Here is a 20,621-nt window from a genome sequence, read left to right as displayed (position 1 = left end):
CTAAGATTTGTGTTGAATATCTCTGCCAACACAATTGCTTTAAACAATGATATGTGTGAAACACTTCACATAAAATGCCCAACTGACAAGCCTATGATTAGCAAGAATATTAATTAGAACTAAGAGAAAGAATATTAAGGATTTTACAAGATGCTCATGACATTTGGTTTTTGTGTATGGATATACCTATTCCTTCCTAGCCCATGTAAATTTCATGGCTGAAGCCTTGGAATATTTTTACTTTTCCATCAAAGACAGCCTATTTCTTTGGAGATATTTCCATCTAGTAGATGATCACCTTCTTATAACTGAACTCTTCCTTAGGGCACAAGGAAATGAAATAAATATTGTTTAAAAGAACGCAAAAAGCAATCGCAGATTTCATCTGAGAGATAAACATAACTGCGTGGCTAGGGGACTTTAGACCATTTTATAGAATTCAATGCAGGTGAAGAAGAATTGCATTGCTATTTAGATCCTATGTTTGTGATGTAAAAAAATCACTGGAAAATTAACTTGATCTTGAATGGAACCATTCCGCAAACATGATTCATGTTGAAGACCATTGAGTTGAAGCTTGAGGTAAAGATCATATTTGAATTCATCTTATGATGAGCATCTTAGATATCATTTTATGGTCACTTCAGACTCCTAAAACTTGCAAAGGTCAAATCTTTTTCATATGGACCCAAAATTGAATGCCATTTTTCTAAATTCGCATTATTTTTCAAGAGTGCAATAGTGTCATTAATCTTCTCATGTTATGTGAAAGAAGCTTGAAGGGGATGAGAGTGAGTGCAACTTGCAAGAGAGATCGCCAAAAAATCTTAAAGTCGAGATAAATGTAGAGAGTATGTTTGGAATTCAGGCTTGCAAATAGAGTTTAGAAGAGTGGTGTATTTATATATTTGTGTCAATTACTTATATACTGAGATTTGGCTTTGAGAAAAAAGTAGAAGAATGTCTTATTTTCCATTTTATATGTGTTCATGTTCTGGCTTCCATATTATGTTTGTGCACCCTGATTGTTGACAGTTGTTCATTTGACACTTGGCCATGCCATTAATTAGGTACATATTTAATTCAAACAAGTTAAGTCTATAATTATTTCGCTGATATAAAAAAAAAACTCACAAGCTTTTCCCAATTCATCAAATTCACATGGAATTTCCATGAACATTGTTCATTCCATTTCTACCCACTGACCATTCTGCTTGCATTTCTCTTCAACAATTACATCCCCTACCAAGCCTTATGACAACTACCTGTTTATGCGAAAGAGTCATTGAAAACAAACTACTATCATGGCTAGATTTATAAAAATAATTTATCCTACATATTTTGCATATTACAAGACCAAGCTAGTTTACCACCATCTAATACCTAAAGGTACCTTATCCTCTCTTGAATAAAGCTCCCGAATGCTGAAGATATCGCAGAAGGATCAATCGGAGAAACTTCAAGGTTCTGTTATGTAGGTTCTCTACTCGTGGATAAGCACCAATGGTCGTTGTGTTTACTGTTTTCAAGGGGCCTTACGTACTTTCAGGGAAAGCTTGTTCGTGTAATTACTTTTCTAATGAGGAAACAGGAATCTCTTAATACCAACTGATGTTTCAAAAAGATTAAAAGATAAAGGTTTTAAGGAAGTGAGACTAAACTAATCCTAAGAATGACTCAGTGATGATTGGTCTTGATAGAACTCTACCAATTTCAGTAGTGCCAAAAGATTACAACTCCACTAGAATTGGTGCGATCTTCTAAGGGGATTCAATGATTTCAAATCACCAAGGGGATAGATACTATCAGTAAGATACATATCAATGCCTCCAACAATGATTGAACTTCTTAAACAAACTCAATGTTTCCAGTTGACCACACAGGGCGTTCTTACAATCAGTAAGGAGCAAGTGGTTTGGAATATGAATCCTATCAAAGATCAAGCACAACATTCGTCCTTCAACTTAAAACTTAAATGCTATCTCTACTAAGAGTGATTCAAGAAGATAAACAACCATGAAAATAGCTACAAGGATTGCAATAAAACACCATAACTTCAATATTTCATTGATCTCATAGCCAAATAAAAGAACAATTGTTCAACTTTCTCTCTTTACTACTTATTTTTCTGTTGCTGACAATATTAAACTTATAAATTCTAAATCTCTCTCTCTAACTCTCTAGCTCCTTTGAAATGAAATGAGTGAGGGCTTAAATAGCACTCTCAAATACAATGAATGGCCTGGATCAAAAGAAGATCAACGGCTGAGATTCTGACACCTAAACCCTAATTAGGGTTTGTTACAAAAAAGTCCCCATTTAGATAAACATTATCAATCCATAGCCAATAGGAATTGGCACAAATAACGAGGAGATAGCCCAATAGGAATTAAGTTGCCACATCATTTTATAACAACTTTTCATCTAGAACTTTGTTCCCTTTCCTATGCTCTTTTCTAGCATATTCAATGAATCTAGACGTAATCTTCTCAATCTCAGCAATGGGAATCTCAAGAAGATTCTTCATTCATTCTTCCAAGTGAAGGACTTGATCAAAAGTTGTGAGATGGGTTGCCTCCTATCCAGGCTCAAGTTCTTTTGTCTTCTCAATCAGAAACATAGTAGCATTCATCTGATCTCGCTGCCTTTATGTGACAATGTTCTCTTCCTTGCAGAAAATGCTCTTGATCCTGCCTTCCAACTCTTGGACATCCACATCTGTCTCAATCTCTATCCTTCTATCAAGGATTGTACACAATACATCAAACACCTTGTCTTGAATAGGGTGGATGGTGTCTTCAACTTGGTTGCATCTGGTATTGATATCTTCGAAAAGAACTTCCTTTATCTGGAGCAAAGTTGACCACTGCAGAAGGTTATGGGCTTCCCCATCCATTATCTTCTCTTGTGCAAGAATCTGTCCCGATGTCTTTCTTATCACTTGCAAGACCGGGATGACAACATCCCTAGTGTGAGCGAATGCATCTACAATTATTAATAGATTATGAATGATCTCAAGAACCTGGATAGCCCGATGGACTGTCTTCATCATCCTTGTTGCAAATTCAATGGCTTCCTTGTAAGATTCATCAATCCAAGAACTCATGAGTTGGACCAAGCTCTTTACCCTTTCTGGCTCATTTATTGGTTCAAGAGGAAGTGCATGCAAAGGAGATATTGCTAGATCCTGTCGTCTCAAAGGTTGATTAAGATGGCTAAAATAATTCCTCCAAGCATTGACCTCTCTTTCTAGATTCTTATTCTTTTCCATTTCTTCTTTGAGTTTGTCATTAAGTGCTCTCACTGAATCAATTGCTTCTTCCATAGCCTGCTCGGAGGTAAGTGGAGCAAGATCAACTGTCTCTAGATCATATTCTTCTGCTAGAATTTCATCCTCATACTTGTCTACCACTGGTTTAGCTATCTGTACCTTTCTGGATCCTGCTTCATCTCTAATTACCTTTGACATCTTTGTGGCCTTCCTCTTTTCAATCTCTTCATGAGAACTTCCTATGAGACTTTCCAAGTCGAACACTTGTTCTTCCTCTTCAATCACAACTACCCTTGTCAGCCTTTCTTTTAGCCAATCTGGAATGGAAGACTTCCTTTACCTCACTTGTATTTCTTTAGGCAGAGGTCTATCTTCCCTGAAAGGAGATGTTGCTTCATCATCATTCTTTTCTTCTTGTTGTTCATTAGCACCAACCTGGAGAGATTGACTCGATGAATGCTGAGGTGTCTGTCCTTTACCTTGTTTATCATTCTGCAATATGGACTCCATAGACTCATCAATTTCATACACTATCTGTCTCTGATCTTCTCCTTGACTTGCTTCCTTCTCATGCCTAGAAGATGTACTCGGTGGACGGTCAGGATTCACTTTTTGCTTCTTCTTGGAAGGTTCTCTCTTCTCACGTCGTTCCTTTCTCTTTGATCCCTTGGAATGAGAAGCATTCTCACTCACACTTGCTTCTCCTTCCTTTGTTCTTGTTTCCAGGGTGAATGTCATAGATACATTCTACTCTTTCAACTTTTGATGTTGTATGTCCACCCATCTGCAAGTGCAAGTTAAAACGGAATCCATCAATGCTCTTAAGTCTGCAACTTCGGGCTCGTTCCAATCTACCTTCACTTCTTTATCTTCCTTCTCATAGGAAGATTGGAGATATCTACCACTGTCCTGGGCTTGATCGGCTACTCTGTAAATTTTACATTCCTGATGAGATCCAAGGGTAATCTGGAATGCATCTTTCTTTTGACTTCTACATCATCCTGGACATTCATCCAGAAGTCCTCTACTTGAAACTCATGCTTGTACTTCTTCCCGACTATCTCTTCCATGTAACCATGAGGGTCAAAATTCTCCCTTGAGGCAAAGGATGTGAACGAATATAGAGATAATTCCTTTTTTGCATCCTCTGCGGCTTGAGAGTCAGGGCATACTTCAATTGAACTCCCTAGTAGAATAGGTACAGGGATTCCATTTCCATGCTTATGTCTTGATGCTCTAGCATAGGCTGCCAACTGTCTGGTCACTTCAAGTAATATTATCCTATCTGTAGGATACCTCGGCAACATATAGGGAGGTGAAGGGCATCCATGGACCCTGATATAGGTGAATTTTGGAAACTGAATGAACCATGCACCATGCTTCTTCACGAGTTCTTGTGCCTCCGGAGACAATCTGTGATGAATCCCTCCTTGCAATGTCCTGGTGATATACATCGTGAAGGTGTCATTGATTAGCTTGTAGTCATTCCTTGACGGATGATGTAGTTGAATATAAGAACCACAAACTCTTATTTCTCCGGGTCCTCTCCCAACAACTCCTCTGTGTGGTAGCCCTGCATACTCAAAACTCCTGACTAAGGAATATATAACTTATGAACTCATGTGGAATGACTTGGTAGGGGCTAGCCTCCTCAACTGCACGTCCTAGTTATTACTAATGATTCTAGCCCAATTGAGCTTTCCTTTTCCTTGCACAATCACTTGTATGAAGAAGAACATCCATTTGTCGAAGAAGAAGGCTTGGGAGGCACCAGTAACCTGATTGAGCATGGTTATCAAGTCCTTGAATTCTTCTTGGAAATCAATTATATGCGGCGTATTGGGAATCTTGTTCAGGCGAGGTTTGCTCTTGAGCAACCAATTCTTGTTGATGAAGTTCAGATAGGAATCGGGATCATCCTTGTAGATAGACCTAGCTCCTTCCAGACTTTTGTAGATCATGTCTCTCTGCTCCGGGAGATGAAAAGCTTCACTTATAGCTTCCTCTGAAAGGTAGGCTAAGACAGTTCCATCCTCAGCTACGACCGTCCTTGAATGTGAATCATAGTGTCGGGCACATTCAATCACAAACTCGTGACACTTGACTGCAGGAGGGAAACCTGCGGCCTTGATGATGCCACTCTCAATTATCCTCTTCGCAACAGGTGACGGCTTGCCGATGTAGGGCGCTTCCCGAAACTTCTTCACATTGAAGTTTCCTAGATTGGTGTCTCCGATATTGTTCCACTTGGACACGATCTTGGTCTCCAAATCATCATTCTTTTGATCCTCCTTGATGAGAATCTGTCGGGTAGTGGATCCACTGGCTTTGGGGGTCGTCATTTGATACCTACACAAAAGGCTTAAAGTTAGGTTTGAGCATAATACCTTAAGGTATGGGATTTAAGTCTTTTCAAGGAAATAAATTGATATTAATTTGAAAATAATGTGATAAATCCTTAGAATTATGAATTTTCAAATTAATATTAATTGTGAATTGAAATCAGATTGTGAAAGACTTAACCTTACAAAGGATTGATATGGAAAATTAAATCAAATCTTGAATAAGCTTTCAAAAATCCAATTATACATACCTTTTCCTTGATTTCTAGCTATCAACATTGAAAAAGGATAAAGGAAAATGAGAATTTGCTGGATAAGAGGTCTTTGATCTGAATTTCAGACTCTTCCCTTGGATGAATTAACCTTCAATCAGCTTCCAGCAAGGAGTTCGCCTTCAACCAGCCTTCAAGTATTCTTCAAAATCTGGAAATTTGCCTTCAATCTGCTCAATTTCGCACCCCTAAATCTGCTGGAATTCGCACCTTCAGGTCTGCTCTCTAAATTCGCATAGGAGAAAATGAATGATTGATTAATGATTTCAAAACACACCTCTCCTTTATAGGGCGCTCACCTCATTTTTTCACTAGGTCGACTTGGTAAATGCATAAATAAATAAAATAAAAACCCCTCTACAAGCTGGCCGACTTGATTATAAAGCAAAAATAAGATGTCTTGAGCGCTAAAGTGGGTATTTTTTTATTTTTAGGATAATTTCAAAGCCTAAAGGTTGATTTTTTTTATTTTAAGGCTTAGAAAAAATTAATTAATCAATTTATAAGTGCCTTAGCTCATGCAAATTTGTCTTAGTCCCCCAAATGAGATTTAATTAGCAAATTGAGTGAAAAGATATAGGTAAGCCTAGTGGATGCTAAAGTTTGATCAAGGTTTGATGAAGGCACATTCTCCATAGGCACTAGAATGTTCAAAGTATGAGGAAGGCTTAAATTATTTCAAGGAGGCTTGTTTGAACTTCCAACCTAGGTTTATTTACTCCATCTACCATCACCTTCACAACCTTGATTTGCCACTACATCAACTTCACAACCTTGATCTGGTCATCATGTCTTTGTCTAGCCCAAATAAGGTGAAGAATAGGCATCTCCAAGGATTTCGCCCTGGACCCTTTGGAAGGGTTAGGAGCGATTTTCTTGATTAGGCCTCAATTACCCCATTTTTTCACTCAAAAATCCTTCGGAAGGTGAGCATATGCTTGTTTTAGTCCAACAAAGCTTAGGGATCCATCCTTTTATCTTCTCACATGGGCAAATTAGGTGATAATGAGAATTTCGCTCTAGACCCTTTGGAAGGGTCAAGAGCGAAATTCCTTCTTTAGGTCAAAACTCACCTTTGTTTGATTGACAACCTTCTCTAAGGCAATCTCCAAGGTCCATTCACCTTGATCACTGGCTTGGCTCAATATTATCTTGGAGGAGAACATGACTTTTTGTGAATTTCGCTCTGGACCCTTTGGAAGGGTTAGGAGCAAAATTCACCTTTCAAGCTTAATTTTCCATCTCCTTCACTTTCAACTTATCTTGCAAGGCTTAAATAACCTCACTCCAATCTTTTCATGCCTTAGGGATCAAAATCCTGTCTTGACACAAAGGGGAAATAGTGGTTTTGAAGAATTTCGCTCTGGACCCTTTGGAAGGGTCAGGAGCGAAATTCACCCTTTGCTTGCTTATTCACACTCAATTCCATTTTCTTCACTTCTACTCATCTAGACTCCCTCATTTTGAATCCACTTATCAACTTAGCAACATTTGTTTGACCCTCATAAGGCCAAAAAAGGAAAATTCGCTCAAAAACCTAGCCAGGGACAGGACCTATCCAGAATTTCGCTTTGGACCCTTTGGAAGGGTCAGGAGCGAAATTCAAGTTTTAGCTCAAAATCCACACTTTTGGTGATCAAAAATCCTTCATAGTCAATCAAAAGAGCTTATCTCACCTAGGTCTATGCCTGACTTCACTCACATTTTGGAGGAAAAGATGGTTTTTAGGGTTTTCGCTCTGGACCCTTTGAAAGGGTCAGGAACGAAAATCTTGTTTTAGGCTTCTTCCTCCATCCTTTCAACTTGAATCATCCTCAAAAGGCAAGAAAACACTCCTCCTCACTCATCCAAACTATAAAAACCCAAGTTTGACTTGATTTTGCAAAGAAAAATAGGTGATTAAAGAATTTTCGCTCTGAACCCTTTGGAAGGGTCAGGAGCGAAAATCTTGGTTTACCACAATTCCTTCGATCTTGATAATCATTGGTAAGTCAAAGTCGCACCCTAGGACCCCTCTCATCTTAGTTCACCTTAGTTTGCAATTGCCTTGGCATAAAATTGGGAAAAAAGATGGTTTTGAGAAAATTCGCTCTGGACCCTTTGGAAGGGTCAGGAGCGAATTTTTCATTCTTGACTTGATCCTTCATTTTTTCAATCTCATTCTTCCTTACAAGATAAGTTTCATCATTTCTCATCCAAGGGACAAAGTTTTAAGCCTAAGCAAGGTCAAAAGAATAGGTTTGCAAGGAATTTCGCTCTGGAACCTTTGGAAGGGTTAGGAGCGAAATTCACCTTCTAGGCTAAAATCTTCATTCTCCAACGTTTTCAAACATTTCCAAAGGCAAAAATATGTCCATTCTTCCTTTCACCATGTCTTGCAAATCAAAATTTGGTCAAACAAAGGAAGGGAATGAGGTCTAGGTAGATTTTTGCTCTGGACCCTTTGGAAGGGTCAGGAGCGAAAATCATGATTTGGGCTTGATTGTTCATTTTTCAAACTTCAATCTTGTCTAAGAGGCAAACATAGATCATTCTCCTTTCATCTCATCTTGGTCTTGACTTTGGCTAAGGAGGAAAATGAGTGTTTTCAAGAATTTCGCTCTAGACCCTTTGGAAGGGTCAGGAGCAAAATTCACCTTTTAGGCTAGAATTCTTCATTTTTTTCACATTTCTTCATTCAAACAAGTGTTTTTACCTTCATTCAAGCCTAGGAATGGGTTAGCTCATAGTTTGGGTCAAGGTGGAGTGTCTTGTAGAGGAATTCACTATGGACCCTTTGGAAGGGTCAGGAGCGAAATTCCTATTTTAGGCTCAATTCACCTCCAAACTGACTTGACTTTGTCTTAGACTTGATCCTAGATCCATTTCCTTCTATATCCTTGCAAATTTGCTCGACCATTCAATGATTTAGGTGAAGAATTTAGGTCCTTTGTGGAATTTCGCTCTGGACCCTTTGGAAGGGTCAGGAGCGAAATTCCTATTTTGGGCTCAATTCCATCATTTTATCGCTTCAAACCTTCTTCCTAAGGCCAAAATGCATTCCAGTCCCTGAAATCACCTCCTGAGTCTTCTCTTGGCCACTGACTCTGCTTAATAGGCTCTGACCTGAAGGAAAACAAGACTCTGACAAGAAAACCATCATCCCAGACCTACCCAGACCTGAGACCTACCATCTCTTTCACTCAATCAATCCATTCTCATTCCTCTGAAAGGTAAAACACCTCTTGCGACAACCTTAGGGTTCAAGGTAGACAACCTATGACCTCCCAAATCCAGACTTTACTTAGCTTTGAAAGAAACCCTAAGACGAGCTCTTGGAGAGAAACCCTAATCTACCCAGCCCAGGCGACCACTCACTCACTCCAAACCAAGCAAGCAAAGAGAAAACCTAACTAAGGGAAAGGAAAACCTAAGAAAAAGAGGGGGTCCCCATTTTAATGGGGCGATGTATGAAATGGTCACAACAGAACCCAACCGAGGGTTGTGGAGCACAGCAGGGAGCTTTACGAGCCTTTCAGTTTGGACCTTTAAAGTTGGCCTTGTGTGAATAGTAAAAAGTGAATAGTAACAAAGAAACATAAGAGGAATAGTGAAAAGTGCCCCCATCCTAGTAGCTTAGGTTGTTTTTTATAAGGGGGCCACGTTCACAATGAGAAATTGGACCCTCAAGGATATTTTATGATTTTAAGGCCAAATACTAACCCCAAAATAGATAAAAAGGCATTTTGTCTATCATTTAGATTCATTCTTACCTCTCCATTTTCAGATCAGCAGCTTGCATGAGGGCTTCAGCAGCTTTGGGCTTCCAGGAACGCCAACTTCTGGAAGATTTGGGGGATTTGGACAAAAACCCATCTCTTTGAGTATCCGTTTCCATCATTTTACAGCTTCAATGTGCATATGGCAACCTTCTTTGGGGGTTTCTGAGCAGATCTATCAGTTTGAGGGCAGGTTTCCTACAATTGGTTGCAAGGTAGACTTTCTAGAGGTCATTATTATCTATTTCCAGCTCTATTTTAGTCAGTCGCTCCATTTTGGGATTGAAGGATTTTAAACCCTAGAGTGTATTTAGGGTTTTAACATTATTTGGAACTAATTTCTATATTTCTATTGGCTGGAAATTTACATCAGACCTATGGGCACATGTTAATGGTATGTTCATTGCTCTTTTAAGCAAAAAGAAAGTTTCTTGATTATCTTCCTTATGTGTTATGCATTTTGTCATGTTAAATCAGCAATCTCTTTTATGTAACATTCAAAAATCTTGTATAAACTTCAAAACCAACCGAAACAAAAACAAAGACCAATCAAACCCATCCAAATATAAGCTGGCCAAAGACTTATCAACAGATAAACATTGAACATAACCTCAAATTTTGGATCAAACCTAGTAAAAATTGGATTGGGGATCTTTCAGTGGTATCGGAGCCATGATCTTGCCAGCCTGTTGAGTAAAGATCAATTGATTTCACTTCAGTTTGGTTTGAGTTGTGATTGTGGACAATGAAATGGGAACTAGGGGAAAGTTGCCTAGTAGGGAACAAATGTTGATGGACCCTCACCATTCACAACAAAGGATAATTCGTAAATTTCAGCATGTTGAAGATTCTCTTTCAAGGAAAATTAGGCACACTAATGGTTCATCTCCATCTACAAGAACAGCTAAGAGTCCTCGAGCCTTGCCAACAAATAAAGCAATTATGGCCAGCTATGACCAATATCGCTCTCTTCCTCAAAAGATACAAGACACGCTTTCTTTCACACAATTCTTGGGTATACCAGATGAGGATGAAGATGACTTGATGTTTTCAAGTTCATATCAGCAACGGAAAAGGAAAGAAATTTCAAAAGATAGTAAAGAAGCCATTGGGGAAAGTGAAGAGTTTATTGTGCAAGAACAGGGAAAGGAAGAAGAATCACTTGTTTGTAGTTTGCAGCCTACAAGTGATCACAATGAATTCGAAAATCAGTCATCATGTGGGAGTCCTAAAGAAGAAATAACTTTGGATCATATGGAGAAACATAGCACATCATTGAGTCAACATGTTGATCACAAAGTGGATTACAATCTTGGACCAACCCATTAGAGGTGTTAAAAACATGACTCCAAGGTTTGATACCTATTCTGATTTTTGCAACAGCAGTTCTAATTGTGTAGCATCATCCATTTCCCATGAAGGTAATGATGTTGTTGAGTCTTCCTATGATGGTACTCAAGTTGATAGTGCTACACATGAGATATATATTGTGGATTCAAACCACAAAGGGCCTGATTTTGTTCACCATACTATGGAAGACGTTAAAAGGACACAAGGGTTGTGTGATGGGTGGTCACTAAGAGCTAAGAAGCCCAAATTGCTTGCTGCCCAAGCAAGACAACACTTGCAAGAGGTCAAGAAAAGATGCAATCAGCTTGATAATGCAAGAAGACAAAGAGAGTCATACATTAGGTCCTTATTTATTCCAAGGGAAGAATCGGTAGATTATGAGAATACAAGGGAAGAACTTCTTGAGGAAAGTCCACAAGAAGAGCATGTTGAGTTGTGTGAAGAAGTAAGGAGGAAAGATTTAGGACATTCAGTTTGGTCTTGTTTGCATCTTGGGGTTTATGACTGCCAAGATTTAGGACAAACACTTAGAAGACTTCATTGGGACAGCCCAAAGAGAGGAAGGACAAAAAGGAATGGGACATGGTATCTCTCATTCACATTTGCACCCTTTCAAGGAGGCTTTGGAGTTGATGAAAGAGGATTACTTGCAGTTGCTTAGAGACAAGGACATGGTGGTCAAATTGGTAAAGGATAAGGATAAAGAGATAGCAGATCTTTGTCTTCTTTTGTGTATGTCTAATTCATTGCATAATTCAGAAAATCAGTCACTTATAACAGCTACTTCTATTAAGGAATATGATAATGTTTGGTTTGTTATGATGATTTCACCATGGTTGTGGTTAGAGGCAAAGAGCACATTGGAAATGCAGGTTTGGAATGGTAAGGCAGCATATGAATTTCAGCATCAGAGATTAGAGCTTGTTGAAGATAACAAAGACATTTCAAGGGATCATAATTTAGATTTCTTTAATGCAATCAGCAGTCCACTATTAACACATGAGCCATGCATTGAGGACAGCCAAATATGGATCGATAAACACATGATAGAATTTGAAAACGTTGTTTGCCCAGCATCTGATTTCATGACAACAAGTAAAGAAGAGCATGAGATAAATGATCCAATCCATAGTTATGCTGATGATAGCTTGTGGTTCTGGAAAAGTGTTGAGGAAGAAGCTATAAACCAATCAAGACATTTGTTTCAGAATTCACACTACTTGGAAGGTCAATTGAGGTTAGATGAAGGTATAGATCCAATTGGCTCCTCTTTGGTTGGTCACAACCCTGTCCCATCATTCCTGGTGGAAGATGTGAAAGAAGAGTTTGTAGCTTCAAGCAATATGCAAGGTATGGCAGCCCATGAAGAGATTATTGATGAACATGATTCTGATTATCTAAGAGACCAACAATTCTTTGTCATCAAATGAACCTTGCAGTGAGGTCATTCATGAGAGGTTTGATGAGTATTCAGATTGCTCAAAGACTGATGATGAACATAAAAATGACATGGATAGTGATAAATTGGAATCTAAGGGCAACGATATTAATGCATCGACAAGTGTGATCATTGCTTCTCATATTGGCACCACTCCTACACATGTTGAAAAATTAGAAGTTGGCATACGAGGATGGGAACAAAAGCCATTGGTGTGGAAAAACTTGCATGATCATTGGGTGGTGTTTAATGATTCCGAAGAAAGCATGGAAGAGAAGCCCAAAATTCTGAATTTGAACAGCTGCAGTTTCTTTCCTCATTTCTGTGAGATTGCAGCCTTGACACATGGATTTAGCAACAAAGAGGAGTCCACAAGTATTGGCACACAAGGTACAAAGATTGAGCATGAAGTTTACAATGAAAGGGTGCCTGTGACAATTGAAGATTTGACACCAAGGTATGACAATGATTCTGAGTCTTATAACAGTAGTGATGCAGCCCATCTTCCTCAAGATATTGCAACATTTGGCCAAGATGAAATCAATGATATGCAACCTACAATTGATGGTACACAATGTACAAGCATGGGAGATGATGATGTGAATGATGCAACCCATCATAAGTCTGATTTTGTGTACTTTGGAGTAGCTGATATAAAACATTGCCAAAGATTGAATGAAGATTGGTTACATAGAGCTACCCAAGCAAAGAAGCTTGCTGGCCGAGCAAGACAACATCTTCAAAGGGTTGAAAACTGATGCAATCAGTTAGATCATACAAGTGAACTAAGGGAATCAGATCTTAGATCTTTATTTCTTCCAAGGGAAGAAAAGGACAGCGAAGGTATGTTGAAGAGGCATGAGTATAAGTTTGATTCTCTGAGCTTGATCATCGATTCTCTTTCATCTCATGTCAAACTTTGAACCTTGTGTTGAGAACATTCAAATTGGGATGATCAAGTGTGAAGTTGATCCTTCCCTACCTAGAGTTGATGAGATACTTGGTTGCATACTTAGTGGACCAGCCACTAAAAGCTGGTCTTTGTTGAGTAATAGAAACATCCCCCATTCATCAGTGGACTTGTCACCTCTTTTATATGATAGGGCAGCGATGTACTTATTGATTGGAGATTCAGTCTTCTTAAATTTTACATCAGACTATGAGGATCATCATGTAAATGACTTCGTTGGTTGCATGGCTAAACAAAACATTTACTTAGCAACCTCCAATGAAGGCACACTAGATTGTGGAAATATAGGTAAAGTTGCAGCAGCTGTTTGGAGGTCTTGGAGAAGTATTCAACACACTTTCCTAGCTGAAGATTGGCTCATTCATGAATTCCTAATAGCATTGATTGTTGGAAGAACTTGTGGCTTCATTTGGAGTGAAGTTCATAGTTGGATAGTTGATGATTTGATTCATAACAGTAGTGCAGGGCAGCTTGAATTGATTGATTATGCACCTAGGATTATTTGGAATCCTAACATTGACAAGACTAGTGCATTGCGTCTTATGTATCATGATGAGTTGCTTCACAACTCCAGGCATAATGTTGCTGATCAGAGTTATAACAGTGAAGTTGGGTGGCCATTTGTGTTGGTTATTTGGCATATGAGAGTTCATCTTCACATTGTCTTGATGTTCTACATGCTTGTATGGTTACTTCATGGTAATCATTTGGCATTCCCCTACTTCATCTCCTACAGCAGCTTCTTCATTTTGATATGGGATCCAGGTATTACTTTGCTTGGTACATTATTCCACATGGATTCCAATATGTTGCTTCATGGTTTGTGGTGCTTGAGCATTTTAATCAAAGTGGAGCAGCAGGTTGTCTGGTGTTTGCTTGAGGGCAAGCAATCCCGGGAAAGGAGGACTGTAATGTCCCTTCCTTAGGTGTATTAGACTATAGTGGAAGTTGGCCTACTATTAGGGTTTCGTAGGCCAGCAGTGTGGGTTGGGAACCCAACCGAGGGTTGTGAAGCACAGCAGGGAGCTTTACGAACCTTTCAATTTGGAGTTTTGGGGTGAAACCATGATTAAAATTGAAATATTAAAGTTGGCCTTATGTGAATAGTAGAAGAGAAACATAAGTGCCCCCATCCTAGTAACTTAAGTTGTTTTTTAAAAGGGGGCCAAGTTCACAATGAGAAATTAGACCCTCAAGGATATTTTATGATTTTAAGGCCAAATAGTAACCCCAAAATAGATAAAAAGGCATTTTGCCTATCATTTGGATTCATTCTTACCTCTCTGTTTTCAGATCAGCAGCTTGCATGAGGGTTTTAGCAGCTTTGGGCTTCCGGGAACGCCAACTTCTGAAAAATTTGGGGGATTTGGACGAAAACCCATCTCTCCGGGTATCAGTTTTCATCAGAATACAGCTTCAGTGTGCATATGGCAGCCTTCTTTGGGGGTTCATGAGCAGATCTATCAGTTTAAGGGCAGGTTTCCTACAATTGGTTGCAGGGTAGACTTTCTAGAGGTCATTATTATCTATTTCCAGCTCTATTTTAGTCAACCGCTCCATTTTGGGATTGAAGGATTTCAAACCCTAGACTGTATTTAGGGTTTTAACATTATTTGGAGTTGATTTCTATATTTCTATTGGCTGGAAATTTACATCAGACCTATGGACACATGTTAATGGCCTGTTCATTGCTCTTTTAAGCAAAAAGTAAGTTTCTTGATTATCTTCCTTATGTGTTATGCATTTTGTTATGTTAAATCAGCAATCTCTTTTATGTAATATTCAAAAATCTTGCATAACCTTCAAAACCAACCAAAACAAAAACAAAGACCAATCAAACCCATCCAAATATACGCTGGCCAAAGACTTATCAACAGATAAACATTGAACATAACCTCATATTTTGGATCAGACCTGGTAAAAATTGGATTGGGGATCTTTCAATGTTACACTCTTGCGAGGTTTTGTGATGGCTTGTTAATTTGACATTGGGTACTAAGTTAATAAATATAACTGCGAACAGTTAATTACCAGAAGTTTAAGTTGTGCTGGGTCATATTTTGAGATGTTTATCCAAGCAGTATTATAAGCCCATCAAAATCATTTTGAATTTAGAAAGGAAGTATTGCAACAATGAAATTTAGTTTATTGAGAGCTAGGTTGACAAGGATTTTAATTCACGAAAACTTCTAAACTGCTACAGACTGATCAACTAGCACACAAAACTATGCTATGGGAGGCGACGGTCCAATTAGAGGTTGTAAAACTCTAGGAAAACATAACAGGGGGCTATACATGTTTGATATTTTCAGTCGGGATGTGCAGATTATAAATAATCCAAACAACGCAAACCATTTGATCTCTTCTTGAGAGGGGAGATATTTGAGATCTGTTGTTAAGAATGCCCATATAACTATTTGCGTGAATCAAATATAATCTGTAAACGACATTAGCATTTAATTTGGAGACTGTGAGTTGTATTTAAAATAGAAATTATATTAATATCCACAGATGGCCAAAATAAAGTCAAATAAAAATAAACCATAAACTAGAAAAATGTCATTGGTGTAGTTTTCTTCTCCCCATGCCCCTTTACGGATGAATCCAAAAGGCTGTTGCAGGTTTCATCTCAATGAAAAAGATGACTGCGTGGCTAGCAGACTTTGAGCCACCTTAAACAAGGGTCACATTGCTGTATGAGTATTAAATGCAAATAAAGTTAAAGCTGCCATTATTTTATATTTTGATGAAATAAAATGTTAAATTAATATTGGAAAAATGTGGCCTGACAGGAACAAAATCCAGCCAGCTTTATGATGCAGTGGGTAAACAAATCCACTCAACAATCACTTGAAACACACTTCTAGAACTATGCAAATCTGATTTGAAACAGTAGATATTAAGAAATGAATATCAAATTTGAGCAAACAAAAACTTAAGATTTTCTATTAAAATTTTAATAAACTTTTCATTACATAAACTTGAACATATTGGCTTCCCATTTTGTTATCCCAATCTGATATGGGTCTACACATAGACCTGCAACAAAATGTATTAACAACAACAATGGCTTCTTGAAAGCCTTCCTAATAGTTTCTCTCTAAAATCTCACATACCACAAACCAATAATTAACTCTCCACACCAAAACTACACCCGACTCTCTATCCTTCTTCCTCAAATCTTAAATTCTCCTTGTTTCAGAAAACCTTGCCCAAAAACCATCCAAACCAAAAACTCCCAATACCTCCAAAAATGCTACCACAGCCCCTCACAAAAAAGTTAAAAACCCACTCAAAACTCTCTAAAAAGAAAAACTAACCCCCCACACACCTCCCCAAGAATCACATTTGCTAATTTAGAGTCTTACGCAGACTCCACTACTCTGAGGATGTCAGGCTTATTCTAAAAATACTCCCCACTACTAACAAATTGAAGAAAAGGCCTTAAAGAGCTGGCAACGATTATGACGCCTGCTGAATGACAACTGGAAATTTCAAATTTGGTTCTTCTTCAACGTGGTTGCCCTGCATCACTTTAAGATTACACCAGAAAAACAGCAGCAGTATATGAGAAGCCAAGAGACTCTATTGGGGATTGTTATCACCCAATTGCTACGCCCCAGCATTTTGATGGACACTCTACTGCGAGCGTTTCAAGCTATCAGCCATCAATAGAAGCTTATCGACAGTGCACAGTTGCCGTGTTACTCCTTTAAGGTTGATTAGGAGCATTCCTTGACTAAACTACTAAAAGAATGATATGTATCATTAAGAAAACATAAGAGGAGGCCATATACATTTGAGATTCTCAGCTACACTAGGAAATTAAAAAGGTCGTATTGAACATAGTGGCAAATCCCACCAGTTGAGGATTTTGGTCTGCTACAATATCTATCTACTATAAAAATATTAAATAGACAAGCGAGTAAAGCATGCTGTTGAAGATTATACATACTACCATCTAGGTGCAATTACATTATATGCATTTCAATTAACCTGCCAAAGAACCTAGCATGTACTAGAAATAGGGGATGGTACCCTGAATTTAAAATAGCAATCATATCGATTTCTGCTAATGGTTAAGATAGGTCAAAGAACATGCGTAGATCTTTATCTGAAGAAAGTCGACATATGGGACATTCAGAGGCAGAAAAGGGGAAAATTATTATATAATCTAAAGACCTCGAGAAACGGACTATAATTTGCAGGGGAAACTTTGATCAAGTACGAGAGAAGAGAGCTGCAAATTTTCAGCACACTCTCAGAATTTATAAGGCATTTTTTTCCACAAGACAAGCTCTGTATAGAGGGAGTTTAGCCGGAAAAAAAAACTCGCGACAGAAGGGGGCAGCTAAGTTGTTTTTGTTTCATTAAAGATGCGATAATTTATTTTAAACATTGGCATGCTGTAATTCCGTTCCACATTAATGATCTCTCTGCCAGCAACCCTGCTAAAAATATTTAGGAAGCCCGCCTGTAGAGGCCCATTGCCGCGCTGAAAAACTTAATCATAAACAGAAAAACAAAATTAACGCGAATAATGTACCATAGGTGCAGTTTTCTCCTCCACGCGCTCTTTAGGAGAATCGTCGTTGTCCTTGGTAGATTCTCCGTGCGCCATTCTCGTCTGTGTGATTTGACTACCTGGTGCACAAAATTGCAAAATTTGGATCCCCACAGTAAAACAATTGACTGCTAGACAAATCAGAAAATCAAAAACCAAAACATGCCACAGACAAAGATCGAAATGTATAACAAATTAAGGCCACATACTACCTTAATATTTAACAAGCTTTACATTCCCCTCACAATGTTGTTTCTGATCGAACTAATTTCTAAAAATATTGCCAACCAATTTGCAAGAATTGTATAAGATGCCACAAAACTCAAATCAATTTACTTCTATAATATAAAATACAATCAAGACACCGAAAACGTGATATAGGATGCGGCTTTTACAAGTGTTTTAGTTGGATTTAGCGTAAAGGAATGATAGATATTGAATGTTTGGTACAGGAAGAATTTTTGAACGGCGACTTGAAAATTCCAGCTACAATTAGCCGGAATAAAGGCCTAACTCGAAGGATTGATAAATATGGGGGAATTAACTTAAATAGAGGAGAGGAGAGTTTGAAGGCGCTATTTTGGGGATGATCACCTGCTGAACATCCGCTGGCCAAAAGAGATCGTGCGTAACGAAGTGCCGAAAAGCCAAACGAGTAGCGCGAAATAGGATTCATGGATACAGTCTACACTACTGCTTGCTACGACCAAAATCCAGCCAGATGCATTATCATATAATAAAAAGTATATGTTTCTCAACTGTTACCAGGAATTTGAAGGGATCTGCGGAGTCCCTACACACGGATACCCGAAGATTTAGCGACAATAACTTTTGATTATGCTATTGCTTAAAGCATTACAATTGGCGCGTGGTCACAGGTTCGACTCCCGCAAAAGGCCAATGATATCATCCTACGACGTCGGCTTTCAAAGTCCAAAATCGATACGACTACGATTAGTTGGTTTGAAAATTACAGGTTTAAAACTTAGGTATAGAGCTGTGTCAACCACTTTCAGGCCACACGCGCTTACGTAATTCAAGACAAAACTATTGGGCTATTTTAATGGTAATTATTGTGTTATCGTTGATACTGGAATGGTCACTGCGGGGATTAGAAACGGGGTCGTTATCCCAAAAAATTGAGTTTGAAATTTGCGCCTCCCAGTCTGAAAGAATGCGCGGAATGTAGAATTTGTAGCAGTGTTACGACATCCTTTGTAGAATTTGTAGCAGTGTTACGACATCCTTTGAAAGCAGGATCTTCAACATTTTTGTCTGGTCGAAGCGTGCGATTCGCTACAAAGTTACGACAACCTTCGGCAGTACGTAGGATATTCAACATTTTTTTATATACATCATGACGCAAACCCCCACCTTGTCCTTTTTCCATATGATCGATAAGTAAACGTGCTATGCAAAAAGAAGTGAAAGCTTTTAATAATATCTATACGGATTTGTTCTTTTTTAATGAATAAATACATATGTTTTTAATAAGGTTTAATAATATGTATACGGATTTGTTCTTTTTTAATGAATGAATACATATGTTTTTAATAAGGTTTAATAATATCTATACGGATTTGTTCTTTTTTAATTAATGAATACATATGTTTTTAATAAGGTCAAACAGTCTATGAAATCTATGAGTAATCTATCAAAACAAAGCATTTAAGAAACAATAATTATTCAAAATTAAATTTTAAATTAATAATTATTTTTAATAAATCAATTATTAAAAACAGTTATAATGTTTAATTTATTTTTAAGTTTTAAAAATAAATCAATAGAGGTTAAGTTGCATTTTAATTTTTTAATATTGAAAATTGTATATTTAAAAGGTAGTTATTCATAAAATTGAGTTTTAATTAATAACATCTTTTAATAAATCAATTATTAAAAGCAGTTATTTATTTTTAAGTTTAAAAAATAAATTAAAAGAAACTATTATAAATTTGTAATGTTGAATATTGTATATTTTAGAAGTAGTTATTTATAAATTGAATTTTAAAGTTAATAACTAAATTATTAAAAGTAGTTTATAATTTTTGTAGTCACATAAATTTGTCCACTTAATTAAATAAATATTTAGTATTTATTTGATTATTTGATTTAAATCACTTAACCAAATTCAGACCATTAATTAAATAAATAAATCATATTTGTTTAATTAAATCTTCTCTCACATTTAAATAAATTAATATTTATTTAAATCTCTCAAAATCTCATCTCTCACATTTAAATAAATTAACATTTATTTAAATCACCTTTATCCTCCACCCACTTGCATTTTCCTACAAATGCAAGTTGCACAATTATTTTTAATAAATAAATTATTTATTTAAAATTCTATTTATCCTCACCCACTTGAAACCCTTAATGGTTTCCCTTAAAGTCTTCAAACTTAATGGCTTCCTTCTAAAGTCTTCTCAAACCTTTAATGGTTTCTCCCTTAAAGTCTTCAAACTTAGTGGCTTCTTTCTAAAGTCTTCTCAAGCCTTTAATGGTTTCCCTCGAAGTCTTCAAGCATTTAAATGTTTTATCTTCCTCTTTCTCATGTAAATAAATTAAGATTTATTTAAATAAAATCCAAAATTCACATTCACATTTAAATAAATTAAAATTTATTTAAATATCTATCCAAATGCAAATTACACCA

General features: G+C 37.4%; 1 protein-coding gene across 5 annotated transcripts in view; it reads right to left on the bottom strand.

The window, feature by feature from the left end:
• Positions 1-19,172, bottom strand: part of LOC131072213 (uncharacterized) — a 241,343-nt gene extending 222,171 nt beyond the window's left edge. Inside the window, exons 1-3 of one of the 5 annotated variants that reach the window (XM_058008303.2) lie at positions 18,560-18,684; positions 18,178-18,236; positions 17,948-18,045 (exon numbers count right to left, since the gene is read on the bottom strand). In XM_058008303.2, the coding sequence (XP_057864286.2) occupies positions 17,948-18,022 (75 nt within the window). In that variant the 5' untranslated portion in view covers positions 18,023-18,045; positions 18,178-18,236; positions 18,560-18,684. Of the gene's footprint in view, positions 1-17,947; positions 18,046-18,177; positions 18,237-18,360; positions 18,495-18,559 lie in introns of those variants that run through there. The other 4 variants (XM_058008301.2, XM_058008305.2, XM_058008302.2 and 1 more) reach the window with 4 other exon arrangements.
• Between the last annotated feature and the right edge of the window lie 1,449 nt (positions 19,173-20,621).

Source organism: Cryptomeria japonica, chromosome 6 (genome assembly GCF_030272615.1).
Source record: "Cryptomeria japonica chromosome 6, Sugi_1.0, whole genome shotgun sequence".
Taxonomy (NCBI): Eukaryota; Viridiplantae; Streptophyta; class Pinopsida; order Cupressales; family Cupressaceae; genus Cryptomeria; species Cryptomeria japonica.
This window is presented reverse-complemented; position numbering and strand designations above follow the sequence as displayed.